At 43.5% G+C, this 24523-nt stretch overlaps 1 protein-coding gene across 1 annotated transcript in view; it reads left to right on the top strand.

Moving 5' to 3' along the window:
- The window catches only part of LOC126213061 (tRNA-dihydrouridine(47) synthase [NAD(P)(+)]-like), a 213678-nt gene that overhangs the window by 188357 nt on the left and 798 nt on the right, over positions 1-24523 (top strand). The window contains exon 10 of the mRNA XM_049940635.1: positions 7916-8097. Coding sequence (XP_049796592.1) covers positions 7916-8097 — 182 coding nt within the window. The remainder of the gene's footprint in view (positions 1-7915; positions 8098-24523) is intronic.

Here is a 24523-nt window from a genome sequence, read left to right on the forward strand (position 1 = left end):
TGTTGTTTTTGAGCTAGTGAATCTAATAAAACATGTCCCAGACATGTATCTGCAGTATTTTCCAGAACATCTAGAGAAGCAAAGACGTAATGTCATAAAACATTTAATTCATTAACTACTTGGCCCAATTTGTTTTTTAAATTCCAGACAATCGCACAAAGTTCTCAAAAAAAATTGTAGAGAATTTAATTTTGGAAAAATGACGGTAATAACGTTAACAGACTTTGTATGAATATGTCAGATAATCTGCTTTTATTAATACCATAGCACATGTAAATTCATTTTAAACCAGAAAAAAACAAAGCTCAGTGTTAAGGAAGTTGTACAGTGTACATACAATTTCACAATAAATGTTCAACATCATCTCCACTGAGTTCAATGTATTTAGTTGCATGTGTATGGACAGATTTTGCTGCTCGTTTCAGTTTGACAGGGTTGTTCTTAATTTCCTCCTCTCCTCCAAGTTGGGTAACATACGCGACATTTGTCAACTGCAGCCGTAGCACACATTTGGCACAAATAAACACCACATCGGCATATTCCTCTGTCCTAAATTTGAAAGGCATCCCTATTTCATAAATAATCTACAAACTACAACAGTTACTGTGTGGTTTCACTTAAATACACTGTTATTATGTTCTTTCACTGAACAATACAGAAAACTAACTCGTTTCAAGGTTAGGAAATGACTGAAACAACTCACTAATGGTTGCCATCAATGACATAAATGTTTCTACATTCTTAATGGGAAGTAAACCAATTTACATGTATAATAATCTTTGCTTCTCTGGATGTTATGGAAAGCTACTGGAGATACATGTCTGGGACATGTTTTAGTAGATTCACGAGACCAATAACTACAAAATAAAAGGAAATTGTGCTTTACTTTAACCTCATACAGTTTTGCGACGGTTTCATATTAGCGAAGTTGCTAAATTTCAAGCAAAATACTTTATGAGCCGTAACTCCATAACCAAACATTTGTGGACCTATGTTTATACGAACTTTTTTCTTAGTTTTACCTGCAGAAAATATTTGCATATCTTCGTGAATCACTCTGTATTGTAGAGATGTTGAGTCACATACAGGCACAACAAAAAGACTGCCAAACAAACAAGCTTTTGGCTGAAAAGGCCTTCTTCTGAATTAGACAACATACACACACATTCAGCAACCACAACTAGCACACACACGAACACTATCTCTGGCCCCCGAGGTCAGCCTGTGAGCAACTGTGCATGATGGGAGAAGCCTGTCCAATCTAGGTGGTGGGGATAAGGAAGTGGCTGGGGCGGTAAGGAGGTGGGATAGCAGGGCAGAGGTGAGGGACAGTAAAGTGCTGCTTGTGGGAGCGTAGAGGGATGAGCTGGAGAGAGGGTAGGGCAGCTAGGTGCAGTTGGGAGGTTAGATGGAGGGTGGGAGGGGGGAGGGGCGGAAAAGGAGAGAAGCGAAGATTGTGGGATTGAGGGCTGTGTAGTGCTGGAGTGGGAACAGGGAGGGTGAGTGAAGCACAGCGACTGACGAAGGTCGAGGCCACGAGGGTTACGGGAACGTAGGATATATTGCAGGAAAAGCTCCCACCTGCAGAAAAGTTGGTGTTGGTTGGAAGGATCCAGATTGGACAGGATCATCATCATCATCATCATCATCATCATCTCAGCCTTTTTCCACGTCGTGTGGTCGGCGTTGCTTTGCTGGATCCTTCTCTTCCATAAATGCCTATCCAGTGCTTCTCTGAGCCATCCTTTCTCCCGTAGGTCCCCTGCTACCGTGTCTTTCCATCTCAATTTCGGTCTTACTCTTCTCCTCGATCCTTCGTTTTCTAGGTCTTCAACTCTTTCTCCCCACGTAGTACTCCCCTCTTCTCTGCACGTGTCCATACTGTCTTAGCCTACTTTCTCGGATGTTCTTCCCTACGGGCCCCACTTTCCCTGTTCCCCTGATGCGCCCATTCCTTAGTCTATCCTTTCGTGTCACCTCACTCGTCCACCTTAACATTTTCATTTCTGCCACTTGCATCTCTTTCTCTCGGGCTTTTGTAATTGGCCAAGTTTCTGCGCTATACAGCATCGCAAGCCTCACCACAGACTTGTAAAGCTTTCCTTCATTCTGCAGCTAACCTTCCTATCACACAGTACTCAGCTCAGTTTCTTCCTGTTCATCCATTCACTATTTATCCTGTGCTGCATTTCAGCCTCCAGTCCTCGATCACTTTGCTGTGAGAGCCTAGGTATTTAAATTTCTTGATCGGCGTCAGTTGTTGCAGGTTAAAATATAGATCTTTGCCATCCTTTGTACACGTATGCTCTGTTCTCACCCTGCTAATTCTCATTCCCCTTTCCTCTGGAGCTTTTCTCCACTGTTCAAACTTGTCTCAAAGTGCCTCCTGGGTGGGTCACAGATTACATCATCGTTGGCAAACATCATGCTCCGAGGTTTTCACATCTTTGACTAGTACATCCATGAGATGAGGTCAAAGAGATATGGGCTGAGAGCAGATCCCTGATGTAGTCATACTCTCACTGGAAATGCCTTTGTTGCACCTGCACTTCTCCCGACTTATGTCATTGCACCTTCATACATGTCTTCTACCACCCTGATGTATTTTTCTTGCAGGCATTTACTTTTCACATATCTCTTGCCTCGGCACTCTGCCGTATGCCTTCTCAAGAACAATAAAGGCCATACATAGTTCAGCTAGTACTTCTCTGTGCCTCTCCGTCAGTTGCTCTAGTGCAAATATTGCACCGGTTGTTCCTCTTTGCGGCATAAGCCCAAACTTTTCTTCACATACTTCAGTTTCTAGATGCAATCTCTTTGCAATTATCCTTTTCCAGATCTTCATTGTGTCGGACATCAGTTTTATCCCTCTGTAATTGCCACAGTTTTGGACGTCCCGTTTCCCCTTATATTTGGGAACCAGTATACTGCTCCTCCACGCATTCGGCATTCTTTCTCCTTTCCAGATCTTCTGCATTAGATCCCAGAGAACGTCAGTTCCCAGTTCTCCCAGACTTTTCCGTGTGTCTATTGGGATTTGGTCTGCCCCTAGGGCCTTCCCATTTTTCGTTTTCTTCATTGCGTGTTCGACTTCTTCCCTACTTATACTTTGGATCATTCCTTCATTTAAATCTGCATCCTCATACTTGTCTCATACATTTTCCTCATTCAGTAGCCTTTTAAAGTACTCCCACCACCTTTTCAGGATTTTCTCAAGGTAGTGTAATACTACACTTGATTCATCCTTTACCTGCCTCATTGATGTTATGTCCTTGGTTGCCTTATCTCTTGCTTTAGCAATCCGTAGGAGTTGCCTGCCGTCCTGTCTTCTTTCCAGCTCTTCGTATGTCAGATTGGACAGGCTGTGAAGCAGTAATTGAAATTAAGAACGTCGTGTTGGTCAGCGTGCTCAGGCACTGGGTGTTCCAGTTGTCTGTCGGCCGCAGTTCGTCAGTGGCCATTTGTGCAGACAGACAGCTTGTCAGTTGTCATGCCCAAATACGAGGGCTATCCACAAAGTACATTACATTTTGGAATTAAAAATAAATAAAGGATTGGAATTTTTTTTTATTATATACAGATGAAAGCCACACTTAAATACTACTTTTCTACATAGTTGCCATTTAAATTAAGGCACTTATCGTAGCGATGGACGAGCTTGGAAATTCCTTCGTTGTAAAATTCGGCCGCCTGCGCCTTCAACCACGTGGTTACCTCTTTTGGGACAGAAAAGGTGTGATTTTTGTGGATTTCCTGGAAAGAGGCACTACAATAAACTCTCAAAGGTATTGCCAAACTCTGCACTACCTCAAAAGAGCAATACAAAACAAGCGCAGGGGAAAGTTGGGCTCAAAGATCTTGCCGATTCACGACAACATCCGGGCCCACACGGCAAATGCCACTCGTGAAGTTCTCGAATCTTTTAAGTGGGAGTCGTTTCCTCATCCGCCGTACAGTCCCGACCTGGCACCGAGCGACTTCCACTTATTCCCAGCAATGGAGAAGTGGTTGGCTATGCAGCGTTTTGGTGACGACGCACAGCTTCGAGAAGAGGTAACCACGTGGTTGAAGGCGCAGGCGGCCGAATTTTACGACGAAGGAATTTCCGAGCTCGTCCATTGCTACGATAAGTGCCTTAATTTAAATGGCAACTATGTAGAAAAGTAGTATTGAAGTGTGGCTTTCATCTGTATATAATAAAAAAAATTTCCAATACTTTATTTATTTTTAATTCCAAAACATAATGTACTTTGTGGATAGCCCTCGTAGAATGCACTACAGTGGATGCAGCTTAGCTTGTAGTTCACATGACTGATTTCAGTGGTAATCCTGCCTTCAATGCTTGTGACTGGACTGGAGTAGGTGGCAGTGGGAGTATGTATGGGACAGGTCTTACGTCTAGGTCTATTACAGGGATGTGGGCCACGAGACAACAGGTTGGCACCATGGACGGACGAGGATATTGTGTAGGTTCGGCAGGAAGTGGAATACCACTGTGGGAGGGATGGGGAGGATAGTGGGTAGGACATTCCTCATTTCAGGGCACAACGAGAGGTACTCAAACGCCGAGTGGAAAATGTGATTCAGTTGCTACATTCCTGGGTGTAACTGAGTCATCTACATCTACATCTACATCTACATCCATACGTCGCAAGCCACCTGCTGGTGTGTGGCGGAGGGTACCCTGAGTACCTCTATCGGTTCTCCCTTCTATTCCAGTCTTGTATTGTTCGTGGAAAGAAGGATTGTCGGTATGCTTCTGTGTGGGCTCTAATCTCTCTGATTTTATCTTCACGGTCTCTTCGCGAGATATACGTAGGAGGGAGCAATATACTGCTTGACTCCTCGGTGAAGGTATGTTCTCGAACCTTCAGCAAAAGCCCGTACCGAGCTACTGAGCGTCTCTCCTGCAGAATCTTCCACTGGAGTTTATCTATCATCTCCGTAACGCTTTCGCGATTACTAAATGATCCTGTAATGAAGCGCGCTGCTCTCCGTTGGATCTTCTCTATCTCTTCTATCAACCCTATCTGGTACGGATCCCACACTGCTGACCAGTATTCGAGCAGTGGGCGAACAAGCGTACTGTAACCTACTTCCTTTGCTTTCGGATTGCATTTCCTTAGGATTCTTCCAATGAATATCAGTCTGGCATCTGCTTTACCGACGGTCAACTTTATATGATCATTCCATTTTAAATCACTCCTAATGCGTACTCCCAGATAATTTATGGAATTAACTGCTTCCAGTTGCTGACCTGCTATTTTGTAGCTAAATGATAAGGGATCTATCTTTCTATGTATTCGCAGCACATTACACTTGTCTACATTGAGATTCAATTGCCATTCCCTCCACCGTGCGTCAATTCGCTGCAGATCCTCCTGCATTTCAGTACAATTTTCCATTGTTACAACCTCTCGATACACCACAGCATCATCCACAAAAAGCCTCAGAAAACTTCCGATGTCATCCACAAGGTCATTTATGTAAATTGTGAATAGCAACGGTCCTACGACACTCCCCTGCGGCACAGCTGAAATCACTCTTACTTTGGAAGACTTCTCTCCATTGCGAATGACAGGCTGCATTCTGTTATCTAGGAACTCTTCAATCCAATCACACAATTGCTCTGATAGTCCATATGCTCTTACTTTGTTCATTAAAGACTGTGGGGAACTGTGTCGAACGCCTTGCGGAAGTCAAGAAACACGGCATCTACCTGTGAACCCGTGTCTATGGCCCTCTTGAGTCTCGTGGATGAATAGCGCAAGGGAAATGCTCCTCTGTGGCTGGACGGTGGGACTTCAGGAGGTGGTGGGTGACTGGAGAGGTAAGGCATGGGAGATTTGATTTTGTACAAGGCTGGGAGGGAAATTACGGCCTGTAAACACCTCTGTGAGACCCTCGGTATACCAGGTGTACCAGTATGAAATGAGTGTTAAGATACAAATGTGTCGATAGGGAACATTTGTTGTGAACGAGCCTTAATTTTTTTTTTTTTTTGTTTGGTTGGTATGACATCTGTCAAAGATATTTAGTATGCATCAAGTCATGGAACAAACATCATCATATGTTTTCAACGTGTTAACAATGTTGAATTTTGTACCAGAAAGTGACGATTTGCGGAAAGCATTAATTTTTTGTTTTCATTTGAAAAAAAGTGCTGCAGAGTCGCATCGAATGCTTGTCGAGGCATATGGTTATCTTGCTCTATGAGAAGGAACGTGGGAAAGATGGTTTCAACGGTTCAGATGTAATGATTTTGATGTAAGAAATGAAGAACGTGGAATACCACCAAAAAATTTCGAAGACGGCAAATTGCGAGCAATATTGGATGAAGATGGTACTTTGCGTCAGAAGCAAATGGCAGCAATGCTAAATGTTGCACAAGAAACAATTTCTGACAGTTTGAAAGCTGTGGGAAAGATCCAAAAGTGTGGAAATAGAGTGCCACATGAATTGAATGAAATACAGATGGAAAACCGAAAAACCATTTGTGAAATTTTGCTTCAAAGACATGAAAGAAAATCAGTTTTGCATCAAATTGTTACTGGCGATGAAAAATGGATTTATTTTAAGAATCCTAAATGGGAAAAATCATAGGTTAATCCGGGACAACCGTCAACATCGACTGCAAAACCAGATCAATTTGGCAAGAAGACAATGCTTTGTGTTTAGTGGGATCAGAAACGCGTGATGTATCGTGAGCTTCTAAAACCGAGTGAAACTGTGAATACTAATTGCTACAGACAACAAATGATCAATTTGAACTATGCATTGATCGAGAAAAGACCATAATGGGCCAGAAGACATGGCAAAGTAATTTTTTTACACGACAATGCACCTTCACACAAAGCAAAACTGGTTCAGGATACAATCAAAACACTTGGCTGGTAGCTGCTACCCCACCTGCTGTATTCACGAGACTTGGCCCCTTCCGACTACCACTTGTTTTCATCAATGGAACACTTCGATTCCTACGAAGAAGTCGAAAATTGGGTGTCTGATTGGTTTGCTTCAAAAGACGAACATTTCTATTGGTGTGGTGTCCACAAATTGCCAGAAAGGTGGTGAAAATGTATAGAAAGCAATGGTCAGTACTTTGAATAAAATGTTTTTAATTCAAAATTAGTGTTTCATTTTCACAAAAAAACACTTATTTCATACTGGTACACCTGGTATTTAGAGAGAGATTGCTCGCCCCTCAGCTGTCGCATCTGCAGTTACAAGCAATCCATTTAAGCATAATTTCCAACCTTTCCTAAACTTTTTCTCACTTACGTGCTTAAACCCAAAGATTTAATGCGTTAACTCATTTGTACAATAATCCGATGTTTGAAGCTGTTTTGTACATGGAGTAAGATTCTTTAAAGAATATGGGGTTTACTGGTTAAATAAAACATTTGTTATTATCGTATTACAAGAATTTACAAGACATTAATTTTACAAGGAAAGAACTGATTTCACAAGGAAAGAATAGTATAATAAAAATCAAAATAATATGGTTTTAATTGATTATGAACTCATACAAAATTAAATAATGAGTTGACACCATGTAAACTGCAGGTGTAAAACATTTTCACACTCACGGTGTCTGCAGCTCGTTGTCTAGTGGCTGGCATTGCTGCCTCTGGATCACGGGGTCCTGGGTTCAGCTCCCGGTCAGGTTGGGGATTTTTTCTACCCAGGGACTGCGTGTTTATGTTGTTTTCAACATCATCATCATTCGTGACAGTGGTTAGATTGGATTGTGTAAAAATTGGGACTTTGTAGGGGCACTGATGACCACGCAGTTGAGCGCCGTACAAACCACAAATCGAACATCGTACTCGCGGTTCACTATCCTGTACCGAAATAAACATAAGGATCGAGCATTACTGTAGAATGTTACATTAGGGTCGGCACGGTGTTTCAGGGAGTGGAGAACACACGCCGCTTCCTGCTGGAATGGCTGTCGTTCCTCTACCGCTACGTGCCAGTCGGGCTGCTCGAGAGGCCGCCCCAGAAGATGAACGAGCGGCCCCCGCCGTACGTCGGCCGCGACGACCTGGAGACGCTCATGGCCAGTGCCAACTGCGCCGACTGGCTCAAGATCAGGTGAGTCCACGACTTACACGATTTGACTGCGACATTCTAAATCTACGTATGTGCCCAGAAAACCTGCTGGGCAGAGTGTACTTCCCATTGTACCACTTTTTAGAGCTTCTTCCTATCCCATTTGTGTGTAGAGTGCAAGAAATACGATTGCTTAAACAGCTCTATGCACACTTTAATTTGGCTAATCTTGTCGTTTTGACTCGTAAGGAGCGATATGTAAGGGGTTGTAACATATATGGGTGGTCATAATTAAACTAATGGTGTTCCGAGTGCTCCAGTGCAGGCTCTATATTCGTCACAGGACACTGAAACATCGTAGGTGAGATAATTAATCGGTGCGCTTGTGAAGTATGGTGAAAAAAATAATAGTTCAATTTTCTGCCACCAGGTGAAAATATAGGTTGAGTCAAAAAGGACTTCACAACTTTGGGATGGTATAGAAATTTATTCAGATAACTTACAGAATTGGTAGATGTGCCACTTTGTAGCAAACAGCCTCAAGTTTCACATAAAAGTGACAAGTGTGAGTTTGATTTGATGTGACTACCATTTGTTTGATGTGACTACCATTTGTGATGCAGCAAACAGCTTACTGGTAATCAATTTCTTCCCACACTCATTGCAGCAAATTGAGTGTAACTTGTGCAACGGCAGCGTAAATTTGATTTGTGAGATCAGCTAAACTGTTTGGTATGGGAGGAACAAACACACAGTCCTTAATGAAACCCTGGAGAAATAAATCTAGAGGTGTGAAGTCTGGGAAGTGAGGTGACCACGTGATTGACCTTTCAGGACCAATCCACAGATCTGGGAAGCAATTGTCGAGGAAACCTCAAACTTCCGTGAGGAAATGAGATGGTGCACCGTCTTGCTGGTACTAAACCGTCCCATCTCGGTCATCTTCATCGATCTGCAGAATTAAAAAGTTTTCAAGCATACACAGATACACAATACCAGTGACAGTTTTCCGCACGAAAAACAAAGGCCAATACACCTTTCATTTGCTAAGGACACTAAATGCAGTAACTTCGGGGCTGTCACAAACGTGTTCCAGGGTTGCATGTGGATTTTTGTTACTGTGTTCAGCAATCTCTCATCATCCTCTATCTGATGCAACATTTTCGCACAGAATTCCCCACGAGCTACCTTATCTGTCTCACTAACTTGCTGTGCCATTGTGAATCTCTACAGTGTCAAGTGTAAACGTCTACACAGTAGCTGCTAAACAATCTTTTGTGGAATGCCAGTTTCGTGAGATGCACGTTGCCTCGATTTTTGTGGACTGCAGGCAAAGCTCTCACTAACCCGTTCGACATAATCGTCAATATGCGGGCGACCTGGTGAATTACCGTGTCACAGTGAACGACCCGCCTCGACAAAGTTCTTGTGCCGAGAGTAAATTTTAGGCCTGATCAGAGGTTCTTTAGCATATTCAGTGCAAAATTTAAGCCAAACAATTATTGCACAGTTTGTTTTGTGACATCAATTGTAATGTGCCGGGCAGAATCCTATCAATTGTAATGTGCCGGGCGGAATCCTTGTATTAGTGCCACTTACAGTTCACGTCTCAACCGGATGTAGTGAAACATTTCCTCACCCAGTAGATAGTGCGCAGTGTTCCTGACCCACCTTGCTTTGCTTATTCAATATTGTCTTCTCGGTAGCTGCGTCCGTCTCACATAAATCACACTCCAATTAAGAAGCCATAATCCTAGATTATGTTTTCCAAAATCAAAAGTCAAGACCGTATTCATTGTTGAACACTTGTGATAACCACAGTGTGATTTATTTGTTATCACACACACAATATTCATGTGACCAGGCCTCTTACACTTAATAATCGTCACATTAGGTAGGTCAAAAACGTCCAGTCTTCAACAATGTTCACAATATGCATTAAATTTTCGCAACCGAATACAATTTCACTTTTTTGGTACCGACCGGAAAAGTTAAGCTTCTGTTTCAAGTATTATCACATCACATTCCGGCACCGACTTGCCGCACTTTTGCTCCGTGAGAATCTGACCGAGAACTAACTGAGAACTGCACCTGCTCAGACCTTATATAGACGGGTGCTCGAATATTTGACTATTTCTGTTAATATGTTATAGTTTATAATTTCCCTGGGTTAAAATGATCCTTTCTAATTGGTTTTGAAGTTAACTATCGTGTTTTATTACTTAAATAACACGAGTGAGCTGTATCAATTTAAATACGTGGGGCTAACTTGTGCAGTGGGAATTCCTGACTTATAACCGTGACAGCCCTCTTGAACAATAAATTTTACTTATTCAAATTTACTTAATTCTTAATTAATGCACTTGCAAAGTTGAGACTGGAGTCATTTTACGTAGAAAAATAAAGGTAGCAAAAGTATCAAAACAGATCTCGGAATTATTCAGTAGTTTGGTCACAATTGGCACTGAAAGTTATATAGGCTATAGATTTCGAGTCATAATATCCATTTAACTAATAGGCTTTAGATTAATTTAAACACTTTGCTGGAATAAGTAAAATTTAGGCTTTCTTTTGGATGCAGTTTTATAGCTCACTCAAATTTTACTTAATATGTATTGCACAATATACATCATTGTTCATAACTTTTAATAGGATGCATTTCCAATAAAACGTATTAGCTCATTACTTTCAGAATAGACATTAGAATGTATTGAAATAATAGATTTTACTAGGGGAATTTTATTTAAACTATTTCTGAATTCTGTGCTATGAGGCTGAAGGCCACAGAATCTGTAGTCGGAATCTGAGTAGTGAAAACGGAAAAAAAATAAAAGTTCATTGCTTAACTATGTTACTGAAGGAGTGTAAAACCAGAACAGGATGGCAGTGGGCAACCCTGCTTCATTACACAATACACACAGCAAGCACACTCCACACCAGTGGAAGTAGCTATTTTAAATGTGCGCTGTGCTGGCCCTCCTGGTGGCAGAACGGGGTGCTGACGTACTGTGTGAATCAAACTTCAGGTTGTTTGCTACAAACTGACATATCTACAAATTCTGTACGTAGTCTCAATAAACTTCTGTGTCATCTCAAAGCTGGAAAGTCTTTTTGACTCACCCTGTATTGTGCTGTAAGCAGTCCAAATGCAGTATGAGGAGGAATGATCAAACGCACGATGGTGATGACAGTGGTTCTGGCTGTTTTAGTGCAATACAGTCACAAATTACAGCATGTGTTCAGGATAGTTTCCCAACTCGGAAACATGCTGCATCCGTAACACAGGTCGATCAACAGTTGTTTGCAGCATATCCAGTGTAATGAGGGTTATGCACTGCTGGCCATTAAAATTGCTACACCACGAAGATGACGTGCTTCAGACGCAAAATCTAACCGACAGGAAGAAGGTGCTGTGATATGTAAATGATTAGCTTTTCAGGAGGAAAGTTTCCAACCGATTTCTCACACACAAACAGAAGTAGACCGGCGTTGCGTGGTGAAACGTTGTTGTGATGCCTCGTGTAAGGAGGAGAAATGCGTACCATCACGTTTCCGACTTTGATAATGGTCGGATTGTAGCCTATCGCGATTGCGGTTTATCGTATCGCGACATTGCTGCTGGTGTTGGTCGAGATCTGATGACTGTTAGCAGAATATGGAATCGGTGGCTTCAGGAGGGTAATACAGAACGCCGTGCTGGATCCCAACGGCCTCGTATCACTAGCAGTCGAGATGACAGGCAACTTACCTGCATGGCTGTAACGGATCGTGTAGCCACTTCTCGATCCCTGAGTCAACAGGTGGGGACGTTTGCAAGACAACAACCATCTGCATGAACAGCTCCACGATGTTTGCAGCAGCACGGACTATCAACTCGGAGACCATGGCAGCGGTTACCCTTGACGCTGCATCACAGACAGGAGCACCTGCGATGGTATACTTGATGACGAACCTGGGTGCACGAATGGCAAAACGTCATTTTTTCGGATGATTCCAGGTTCTGTTTACAGCATCGTGATGGTCGCATCTGTGTTTGGCGACATTACGGTGAACGCACATTGGAAGCGTGTATTCATCATCGCCATACTGGCGTATCACCCGCCGTGATGGTATGGGGTGCTGTTGGTTACACATCTCAGTCACTCTTGTTCGCATTGACGGCACTTTGAACAGTGGACGTTACATTTCAGATGTGTTGCGACCCGTGGCTCTACCCTTCATTCGATCCCTGCGAAACCCTACATTTCGGCAGGATAATGCACGACAGCACGTTGCAGGTCCTGTACGGGCCTTTCTGGATACAGAAAATGTTTGACTGCTGCCCTGGCCAGCACATTCTCCAGATGTCTCACCAATTGAAAACGTCTGGTCAATGGTGGCCGAGCAACTGGCTCGTCAGAATACTCCAGTCACTACTCTTGATGAACTATGGTATCGTGTTGAAGCTGCATGGGCAGCTGTAGATGTACACGCCATCCGAGCTCTGTTTGACTCAATGCCCAGGCGTATCAAGGCTGTTATTACGGCCAGAGGTGGTTGTTCTGGGTACTGATTTCTCAGGATCTATGCACCCAAATTGCATGAAAATGTATTCACATGTCAGTTCTAATATCATATATTTGTCCAATGAATACCCGTTTATTATATGCATTTCTTCTTGGTGTAGCAGTTTTAATGACCAGTATTGTGTGTCAGTCTGTGCTGGCCTTCAGATCAGGAAGAGTTCAGATCCATCCCTCATAGACATGATCTTTCATGTATAGCCACAACCAGAAGACACATTGATTTTGGTGAGGGCATCTGGAGGGCCACATATCTTGAAATTGCCAAGAGATGATTCAGTTCGTACCAGAGGTTTCTAGAAGTGAATCTTTCACCTGCAAGTGACATATGATGTCACCCCATCTTGCATGAAAATAATGGAGTGGACACTGTTGTATTCTTGCAAAGCTGGAATCTCGTGTTGCAGAAGAATGTCCTCCTTATACAGTATAACCCCGCTGTTGTGTACCCAGAACTAATGGTTTCCTGCTGTTTATGAAATTTATCGTTTGCGTCATATTTCCTATGTCCACAATGTCAGTTTGCACTTGTGATTTGCGCGTTAAGAAAAAATGTTTGTGGAGAAAAAAATGATGGTGGCATGATGTTGGCTATCCAGTAGTGTTTAAAAATACACGTGGTTAAATTTGTTTCCACCAGGGCACTCTACTCAGCAGATTTGAACCGGTAAACATGTAAAAGTTGGAACAATTTGTGCCAAGCTTTACTTGGTGTGGTGGCCGATGGGAGTAACTAGGTTTGTTCAAATAAAGATACTGTGACCAATCACAAGCATTTACAAACTGTCTCTACTGCGGAAACATAGTTTCGTGCTTACTGTGATCATCGTGACACCTTTCTCAAACCATATTTAGCGTGTTTTGGCTCTCGGCCACTTACAGCGCTAGCTGACACCGTCATTCACTTTGTGTTGAGCAAAACTTGTATTGAGAATTTATTCTCGTTGTCAAGTGCAGTTTTTATGTATTTATTTTTTGTCATGTTACATGAACAGTGTGAATGATAGTTTGCGTGTGTCTGGTTTTCCACATAACTGAGGACGTAATGTACCTGATAACCTCAAAAAGACGACTACAGTGCAAGAGACACACAACATATTCAAACACCACACACAATACTTATGTGCATATTTGCACTTGACAAAGAGAAAAAATTCTCAAAATGTGTCGAGGTAGGCATAAAAAAATAGGTAACTCGTGCAGTATTTCATTATTTAAATAATGAATGACAGCTGCAGGCTTTCAAAAACATCAATTATGATGCATGAAATTGTGACAAACATTACTATCTCCCAGATAGTTATCAGTTCCAGTTACAACAGCTATTTTTATTAGATAACTAACCATTATAAGATAGTAAACGAGTCCCTGATAACACATTTGATGCCTGTTATGTACATTTATCAAGCAAAAAGTGTGAAAATGCAGGGGGGTATGCTATACATAACTTTTACAGCTTAAAACATTATTTCCCACTTTTTACATTTTCCTGCATTGTACATCATTTCTTTGAAGTCGCTTGAAAAGTGTAAAAGCAGGTTTTCACTGTAATGTGCAGATGTCTCTTTACACCTAACAAGCCCACGGGTTTCATCTTGCCAAAGAAAATTGTACCAAGAACGAAGAAGCTTGTGAAACCACACCACACATAAACTGAGTGCAGTGAATCTTCCTGCACAACGTGTGACAGGGTGGAACCCCATGTGGGGCAGTTCTGTGCATCCACAGCACCGTGCAGAGTAAAATGTCTGTCCGAAGAACACACGTCATCCATTTCCGTATGTACAAAGAAATGAAGGGAAAGTGATGGCGTTGTAGCCCATCTTGGAGATTCTTCTGCTGCACATTGAGAAACTTGTAGGGATACAAGTGTAAAATGCACCAACAGATCTTTTGAAGTGTTGACCGGAGGAGAGAGAATTCCTGTGACACAACTCGAGCACTGGCCGCAGAATTCTAGTCGTGTGCTACAGTAACTTCATCAACTGCCATGGGAATAGGCCGCCTCCCTCTCCCTGCTGCACCATCTAACTCACATGTTTCTTCAGGCTCCTCAATCGTATTCTTTAGACTGTTTATTGACACTAGGTCTCGTCACAGCATCTTCTGTCGGCTTTATTCTCGCAGTGCGTCCGTGCTATTGCTGCCGTTCTGATAAAAGAATTTTACCAGCAGTGCATGGTCTTTGTTGTCAATAGCCTTTGCTTTTCATTAGACCAATAGTCACTTCAGAAATGAAATTGACACACATTACAAAGCAACAGACAGCATACTGATGTCAAAACAGGAAACATTTCACACTCCGGCTGGTTACAGCATCATATTTTCATTTGGTGGTAGAAAGTGGAACTATTATTTCTTGCAGCATATTCCATGAGTGGACACTGATTAGTAAACATATCTCTACTCTTTCAGCATCCTGCAATGTATTCAGCCTGCACTGCAGCATTTGGAACACTGTGAGTTTTATTATAACCACCTGGTAGCTAGGTCGCACACTTAAAGCTGATTCTTGAAACTTTGTTAGCAGGCAAGTGCTTTTTGTCAATGTTTTGATGATTATGCATTATTGTCAATGGCTTTCTTCTTTATTCTCGTATACAATTTAAGTAATCTGTGTAGCAGTATTATGAAAAGGATAGTTACAATTCACCATATAGTGGAGATGCTGAGTTGTAGATAGACACAACAAAAAGACTGTCAGAAAGTGAACTTTCAGCCAACAAGGCCTTTGTCAAAAATAACCCCCCCCCCCCCACACACACACACACACACACACATTCTTTCGCAAGTGCAACTCGCACACACATGACCACAGTCTCTGGCAGCTGAAGCCAGACTGCGGGCAGTGGTGCATAATGGGAGAGGCAACTGAGGGGTGGGAGGTTGGGGAGAGAGGTGGGAGGGATAGCAGGGTCCTGCTATCCCTCCCCCAGCCTCCTCCTTTCCCCTACCCAGTTGCCTCTCCCATCACATGTCTGCAGCTCACGGTCTAGTGCCCAGTGTTTTTCAACCTGTAGGTCACAACCCCCCGGGGGGCTGCAAAGCCTCGCCCGGCGGGTCGCGGGAGAGAGCAGTTGCAGCATGGCTGGTAATGTACGTTTCGTGACGATCATCTGCTATGGTGTAAATGTCACAGGGAAGTGACAAGGTTTTGTGAAACCACCTTGCAAAGTCACTCACATTCAGATCTGGTACTTATTTATAATAATGTATACTAATTTAATTTAAACCTGTTGAAGAGTTCAAATACGCGAACACTTGCAGCAGTGAGAAGTAACACGATGTCTGTCGATCTCTTCCCAATTCTGCAGAATGGAACTAGAGTGGCGAGAGTCACTAAATCTTGTACAGATAGTATTTATCTGTGAGAGGTTTGCTGGGAGAGGGAAAGGACCACGTCAACTTCCGGGCTGGAACGGCAGTGCAGTGGCAGCGTCTTGTGTGTTACTGGCAACTGGTTGTCAGTACAGTGATGTTAATGCTGGATACATTGTGTCTACACCTAATTTATGGTCTGGGGTGTGATTTCATATGACAGCAAAGGCACTCTCGTTATCCCTCGTGCTTTGCCTGCAAATTTGTGCTGCGGATGATGCTGCAGTTGTTGTCCAGTGATGTCCCTTATGTGCTCAACTGCAGACAAATCTCAAGATCGAGCAGACCGAGTCGACATGTCGACACATCTACATCTACATCTACATCCTTACTCCGCAAGCCACCTGATGGTTTGTAACGGAGGGTACCTTGAGTACCTCTATCGGTTCTCCCTTCTATTCCAGTCTTGTATTGCTCGTGGAAAGAAGGATTGTTGGTATGCTTCTGTCTGGGCTCTAATCTCTCCGATTTTATCCACTGCAGAGTCTTCCACTGGAGTTTATCTGTCATCTCAGTAACACTTTCGCGATTACTAAATGATCCTGTAATGAAGCGTGCTGCTCTCCATTAGATCTTCTCTATCTCCCCATTGCACCCCCCTCAGATTTAGTTATAAGTTGGCACAGTGGATAGGCCTTGAAAAACTGAACACAGATCATTCGTGAAAACAGGGAGAAGTTGGGAGGAACTATGAAAAAAGTAAGCAAAATATACAAACTGAGTAGTTCATGTGCAAGATAGGCAACGTCAAGGACAGTGTGAGCTTAGGAGCACCGTGGTTAGCGTGAGCCGCTGTGGAACTAGAGGTCCTCGGTTCAAGTCTTCCCTCAAGTGAAAATTATACTTTCTTTATTTTCGCAAAGTTATGATCTGTCCGTTCGTTCACTGACGTCTCTATTCACTGCAATAAGTTTAGTGCCTGTGTTTTGCGACCACACCGCAATACCGTGCGATTGTTATTACAGTCGCGAGCTATATTTGCTGGATTCATATTGCCCACAGAATACATCTCACGTATTTAATGCACTCTCGTCCAAAGTAGTGAACAGTTAACTGCCAGCCAGAAAGCCTCGTTAACAGGAACACTCTCTCTTCCGTGCGCTGTAGTCGACTGACGTCGTGTGTTTCGATGTTTGTTTAGGTGTGGCGTCCCCATACTACGGCGCAGTTACCTCACATCGGACGGACAGATAATAATTGTCTGAAAATAAAAAATTAAACTTTTCAGTCGATGGACGACTTGAACCAAGGACCTCTCGTTCCGCAGCCACTCACGCTAACCACGGGACCACGGCGCTCCTAAGTTAACACGATCCTTGATGTTGCCTATCTTGCGCACGGACTACTCAGTTTGTATATTTTGCTTATTTTTTTCATAGTTCCACACAACTTCGTCCTATTTTCTCGATTGATCTGTATTCAGTTTTTCAAGGTCTATCCACTGTGCCAACTTATAACTAAATCTGAGGGGGGTGCGATGGGGAGGTTCCCTTGTCAGTAGTGCCACGTGGCCGTCCAGAGCCCTGTCTTCCTGTGACCGTACACTCTCGTGACCGCCACTGCCAGCAGTCGTGTCCAGCGGTTAAATTCCTGCCAACTCTTTCTGCAGTATCGCAGAAGGAAGACGCAGCTTATCGGAGCCCTGTTGCATGACCTCATTCAAACTCGGTCACTTGTTTATAATACCGTATCCGTCATCTCGAAGACATTCTTGACTGACATCAACTCGTTGTGTCCAATCTCAAAGTTACCTAATGCTCACAACCACTGTAGCACGTGTTTAAAGCAAACCTGATTTGCATTCTCAAGGCAGTGCTACTAGACGTCATCTTTTAGATTTAGAAACGCACGTGCCAAATTTTGTTTATTTTGCACAACTCCTTCTTGGTGTTTGAACTTTTAGTTTTCGACCAGTATATGTCAAGCCCCACCTCCACTAAATAGGGTTGTGTTAACCCCATGGTAATAGTCCTCTGGCACTGTGTATAGTGAAGGTAAAATGTAAAGATTCTGAGTCTGTAACCTGAATACCGACGTTACTGACGGCAAAATGCGACTCTTGTATCCACTGTGGCACTAGGAGGGAGTGGGGGAGTAGTGACTAGTCCCTCGCCTTCGCTATTCTTAGCTTCCTACAAACCCCGGTGCTCATTTTGTCAGTAGACTAGGGCTGTCCTGGAGGTCGGAGGAAAAATCCTCACGTCCGACCGGGGTTGACCCGGGGCTTCAAGAGGTGTAGTTACATGCTCTACCCACTAGACCACCACGGCTCCAAATGTATGAGGGGCGTATAATAAGTAATGCAACTCATTTTTTTCTGAAAGTCAGTTTGTATTATTCAGAAGTTTACTACAGTGCATTATTCCCTCTCTCGTGGCTACAAAATCCTATTTTTCAATGTAGTCTTTGTTCTGTGTGACGCCCTTACGCGACCTTACCAGAAGGATCGGTGTGCCCGCACAGTATCACTCTACTGTTTGACACCTACATCTACGTGATTACTCTGCTATTCACAATAAAGTCCCTGGCAGAGGGTTAAATGAACCACCTCAGTGCTGTCTCTCTACCGTTCCACTCTCGAGCGGCACGCAGGAAAAACGAGCACTTAAATTTTTCTGTGCGAGCCCTGATTTCTCGTATTTTATTGTGACGAACATTTCTCCCTATGTAGGCGGGTGCCAACAGAATGTTTTCGCAATCGGAGGAGAAAACTGGTGGTTGAAATTTCCTGAGAAGATCCCGTCGCAACGAAAAACGCCTTCGTTTTAATGATTGCCACTCCAATTCACATATCGTGTCTTTGGCACTGTCTCCCCTATTTCGCGATAATACAAAACGAGCTGCCCTTCTTTGTACATTTTCGATGTCATCCGTCAGTCCCACCTGATGCGGATCCCACACCGCACAGCAGTACTCCAGAATAGGGCAGACAAGTGTGGTGTAAGCAGTCTCTTTGGTAGACCTGTTGCACCTTCCGAGTGTTCTGCCAGTGAATCACAGTCTTTGGTTTGCTCTGCCCACAATATTATCTATGTGATCGTTCCAATTTAGGTTATTTGTAATTGTAATCCCTAAGTATTTAGTTGAATTTACAACCCTCAGATTTGTGTCACTTACCGCATAATCAAAATTTAGCTGATTCCTTTTAGTACTCATGTGAATAACTTCGCACTTTTCTTTATTCAGGGTCAATTGCCACTTTTCGCACTATACAAATATCTTATCTAAATCATTTAGCAAGTCGTTTTGATCATCTGATGACTTTCCAAGACGGTAAATGACAGCATCATCTGCAAACAATCTAAGACGGCTACTCAGATTGTCTCTTATGTCGTTAATATAGATCAGGAGCAATAGAGGGCCTATAACACTTCCTTGGGGAACGCTGGATTTTACTTCTGTTTTACTCGATGACTTTCTGTCTATTACTACTAACTGTGACCTTTCTGACAGGAAATCACGAATCCAGTCGCACAACTGAGGCGATACTCCGTAGGCACACTGTTTGATTAGAAGACGCTTGTGAGGAATGTGGTCGAAAGCCTTCTGGGAATTTAAAAATATGGAATCAATTTGACATCCCCTGTCGATAGCACTTATTACTTCACGAGTATAAAGAGCTAGTTGTGTTTCACAAGAATAATATTTTCTGAATCCGTGCTGACTATATGTGAACAAATCGTTTTCTTCGAGGTCCTTCGGAGCCGCCGTCTTTCCGTATCGATAACCTCCCTGTCGTCCACATACTGCTTTCCGAGGGGTGCGCCCTTCATTCGGCCAAACAGATGGAACTCGGAATGTGTGAGATCCGGGCTGTCGGATGGACGAGGAAGAACAGTTCGATGAAATTTTGTGAGTTCCTCTCAGCTGCGCAGGCTCGTGTGAGGACTCGCATCGTCATAGAGAAATAGTTCATTTGCGATTTTGTGTTGACGAACGTGCTGGAGTCATTTCTCCAGTTTTGTGAGGGGTAGCACAATTCACTTCAGAATCGACGATTGCACCGTGAGATCGGAAATGAAACATAATAATCCCTTCAAAGTCGTTGAAGACCTTCACTGTGGCGTTTCTTTAGAGTAGAGGTGGTGTGGTGCCAATCTGCGGAATGTTGTTTTGTTTCTGGTTTGAAGTCGCGAACCCACATTTCATCACCTGTGACGGTATTCAATAAATAATTGTCACAGTGAGCCTCGTATCACTCAAACAATTCCACACACGTAGTCCTTCATTGCTCTTAAGGGTCTTCTACAGAGTGGAGCACATAAACCGGGCCCTGCACTGAAAGGAATACAAATGAAGAAAATCAACGTACATCATCACTTTCTTACATTTTTATTGTACAGTTTCATTATTAACTATGTAATTAACAGTTTGAGTAACAGATTTACTCTTATTAGTTTAATAAGCATTTTAGAAAGGAATGTGTTCAAAATTTTCTCTGCCAACATCAGAGTAAACTTGTGCATCATGTCGAAGCGTGTTAAGGAAAACACTTTTCAGTACTTTTTGAGGAATGTTCGAAATTTTTTCACGTGTGGTGTTTTTTAATGTGTCAAGCGTTCTGGGACTGTTGCTGTAGACTCTAGCCTTTATAAATCCCCAGAGGTAAAAGTCACACGGTGACAAGTCGGGAGAGCGAGGTGGCCACAAGCTCTTACTAATGGTCCTCTCTTCTGTAAAACCAGTATGTTTACGAGCTGAGGACGAACCTGACATATGAGAAGTTGCCCCATCTTGCTGGAAATGTGCACAACATTTTTCGTTTTTAGTTAAAAGAGCTGAAAATTTATTGCAAGTAAACATGTGTGTTGACAGTTTCGTCGAAGAACAATGGCCCGATAATTCTTTTACCAGATACAGCACACGATACACCAATTTTTAAATCGTGTAATGGCTGTTGCAGTATGCTGTGGGGATTCCCTGTAGCCCAGTGTCTTGTGTTTTGTGAATTAACGTAACTTGACAGATGAAACCGAGATTCATCCGTCGAAAAAAGGAGGTACGGATCGAGGCGTCCCCCAGTGATATTTTCCAGCAACCGATTACAGTAACGTGTACGCTTACCCTTGTTTGCTTCTTTTATTTGCTGAACAACACTCACACAATAAGGTTTCATTTTTTAAGCCACGAAGGATGTGTTGACACGACCTGCGAGATATTCGACACTGCTGCGATAATCGTCGTGGTGACTTGTAGGGACTTCTTTCAGTGTGTGCTGTCACATTTACCACACCTTCAGGTGTACATAGAGTCAGTGCCTTATTTCTCTTTGAATTAACAACACTGCCTGTTGAACGCCACTTTCTCACTAAATCCTGAATTGTTGATTTTGCAGGAGTATTGCTTTCAGGAAACTTTCCACGAAAAGTGTCACGAACAACTTTAATGGATTCAGACCGCACATATTCTTCAACAATGAACACACGTTATTCAGTGGAGTAAGGTGTTGTAACGGCGACCGGAACAGTCGCGGGGTCGAAGTGACGGAAAACGCGGCGGGACCCGCGGAGCGGACCACGAACAGCAACACAATGGGAGAGGACAGATACGACCAATGAAGGACCTTACGACAACAACAAGAACGAAACAACAGAGTCGAGAAAACCTAACTGGACAACCACGTCCACTCGTAAACAAAACACGATAGTAAATACGCTGTCTAAGGCGAGGTGATATGTCCTGAGACGAGGTTAGACCAGCAGGCTGAGCGAGAGGCAGGCGCTTAAGCACTCTTAACTCGGACGCTGCTGTTGGCCGCTGGGACCACATGTTCCACTGTGGCGCCCTCACTGTAAATGCGGGCCAGGAGGCGCGTGCCGCCACAGCTTACGGCGCGACGGTGTAGAGCAGGGCTTCACAACATACGTGCTCGCGGAGCAAGCTGTGAGCAGCAAGGCGCGAGCACGGAGCAGCGCGAGCACGCTACCCCCACTACCGGACCAGAGCGGAGAGTGGGGAGAGTCACGTGGGGCACACAACAGCTGCCGCCAGTCAATGTAAATCCGCGGCTACCTGCAGGGATATCACTCACGAATTATTACTGCGACAAATGAAACAAATAAAGGAGAATGTACACGGTGCCTCATAATTTTATTAGCTTAGTGTATGCCTCTACCATCTGTAGACACTGAAACTAAAGAATTCCACGACAATCCTATATTTTCAACACTTTCTTCAACACCACTTAAAATATCACCTCCGGTTGTAGTGTTCTTCATGGCTACTACATCGAGGAGCTCCTCCCTCACCTGAAGATCTCTATTAACACCTCTAATAAATATGGCAAGCTGCGCTGTTCCAGTGATATCAACACTTTCGTCCAGAGCTAGAGAATACGCCATAGAATCTTTACAGATATTTGCAAACTGGCTCTGGACGTCGTCTGCCATGTCCTGTATGCTACGCATAATGGTCATGTTAGATAATGGCACAATCCGAAACTTTTCAACTTGAGATGGACACAAATGTTCCGCTGCAGCTACCAAACATTCTTTTATTAAATCGCCATCAGTTAAGGGGCGCAGGGATTTTGCTAAAAGCAAAGCAATTTTGTAACCCACTCTGAGAGATGCCTCAGTTGATTTTTCTTCGTCGTCCAGATCTTCTTCGGATAGCTTCCTTTTAAGTTTAATAACTTCCTGTGCACGATCCGGTCAATCACATTTTCCACGTCCGTAGTCTTTCGCCTGGTACGACATATAATGTCGCTGCAAATTAAATTTCGTAAAAGAATTCAGCGTTTTGTGACATACTAATCATTTTGCAACACCATCTTTTTCAGTAAACAGATACAATTCCTCCCAATGGGGGTTGAACTGCGAAAGCACGGTTGGGGTTACACAACGGCGACTTCACACGATTCTTAACCAGCGAAGTGACTGTTACGAGCTGATCGTAGTACTTTAAACTTTACACAGTCGGCGCGAATTCAATAGGCACGCTGCGGCCGTATTCAAACGTGCGCGCTCACTTCCCCTCCCTCCCCACTCGGCGACCTTGCAGCTGCTCGCGAGCACGTGCCTGAGCAGACGCGAGTACTCGTGCTCAAAACCAGCCAGTTGTTAAAAATTCCGTGGCGCGCGGTACCAGATAAGGCGTGACAATTAAGTACACGGTTTATAATGACTACTTTCGTACGAACTACTCACACGCTACTGCTGTTGGAAGGTGGCATAGAAACTGACAAGCTAGTAACGCTACTCACGTGCGTTCGCAGTCCGGTTCGGGCCGGTTTTATGTGTGCCACTCTGTATTAGGCAGTGAGGAATCCAGTGGTCACACACTTCTGAGTACCGCAACCGGTGTACGAATGTGTCAGTACTACTGTCAGGGGCGTCCGGTCGAGCACCGAGGTGTCGGATTGTGACCTGTCGACTACCGCAGACGAGTGTGTCTGGACGTTCTGACAGTGCAGGAGTTACAGCTGTGTGCAGCTGACTGGCACGTGGCGGATCAGACAGACACTCTGTGCTTTTCGTCACTGCAGGTCTCCGTAGACATTCTGCGACCGCGTACGAATATCTGCAATTCTCTGGTTTTCCGCAAAATAAAATCGATGAATGTTCTCCGCTCAGAATGGACTTCTGTAACAGATGCCATTTCGAAGGCTACTTATGCCGCTGCCAGGTATTCGGACTACATGAAACTGTAGGGCCTGAAGTGAGAACATTTCACTAAGCCCCTCAACAAACTCTACATGCATTTGTTATTGCATGCCCCTCATATACAAAGTTTGTTTGTGTGGTGTGCGTACGATAAGACCTTCGGTACACACACCATCAGATTATTTGACTTGTCCGTCTTACGAAGTAGGCGAGTGTCAGCAATATGTCTCGTGGTCTTATTGTGTCGCGTTTATCTTCTGCCGTTAGGTCAGACGATAGAAATGCCACTTGGACGCTTAGAGTAGCAGGTTGACGGTGACCAACTGTAAACAGAACTTGATTAATTTTCACACACATTCATTAAAATAATAACAATCATAAACCTTACTTAACTTGATTCTGGATGCTATTTACAATTGACAATCTAAAGTTCCTTTGGTCTTGGTACGTTAATCTTATTCTCACATATCTCTGATACTTGACAAAGTGTCTATTCATTTATCTTCATGGCTATGTAGAGGAATATGGTAATCTTATTGGGCGCAGACTGAAACTTGACTACAGACTAATGCAGACTGACTAATCGGAGGTCTGTACACTCGTTATAATACCTCGAGCGTTGAGGTATCACTGCGCGAGTGTGATCCGCGAGGAGAAAAGGTTCTACGTTAGCAGCAATCTCATTGGCTGCATTACATATTAATACGTGGATCGGCGGAAGCAGAATTTGGTCCGTCTCTAAGGCACCGCCATCTCGTAGTGCGGAGACGGACGAGCGCTGTGCCTGCGCTGTTGTGCTTAGCGGGGCGCGCTCTAGTGGGAAAGTTGTGTACGCGATGACTACACGGAACTATGTACACAACAGTTTGAAATTGTCGTTGACTTTCCAGAGATATGCTGAAACATTACACACACACACACATA

This window comes from Schistocerca nitens, chromosome 11 (assembly GCF_023898315.1).
Source record: "Schistocerca nitens isolate TAMUIC-IGC-003100 chromosome 11, iqSchNite1.1, whole genome shotgun sequence".
NCBI lineage: Eukaryota > Metazoa > Arthropoda > Insecta > Orthoptera > Acrididae > Schistocerca > Schistocerca nitens.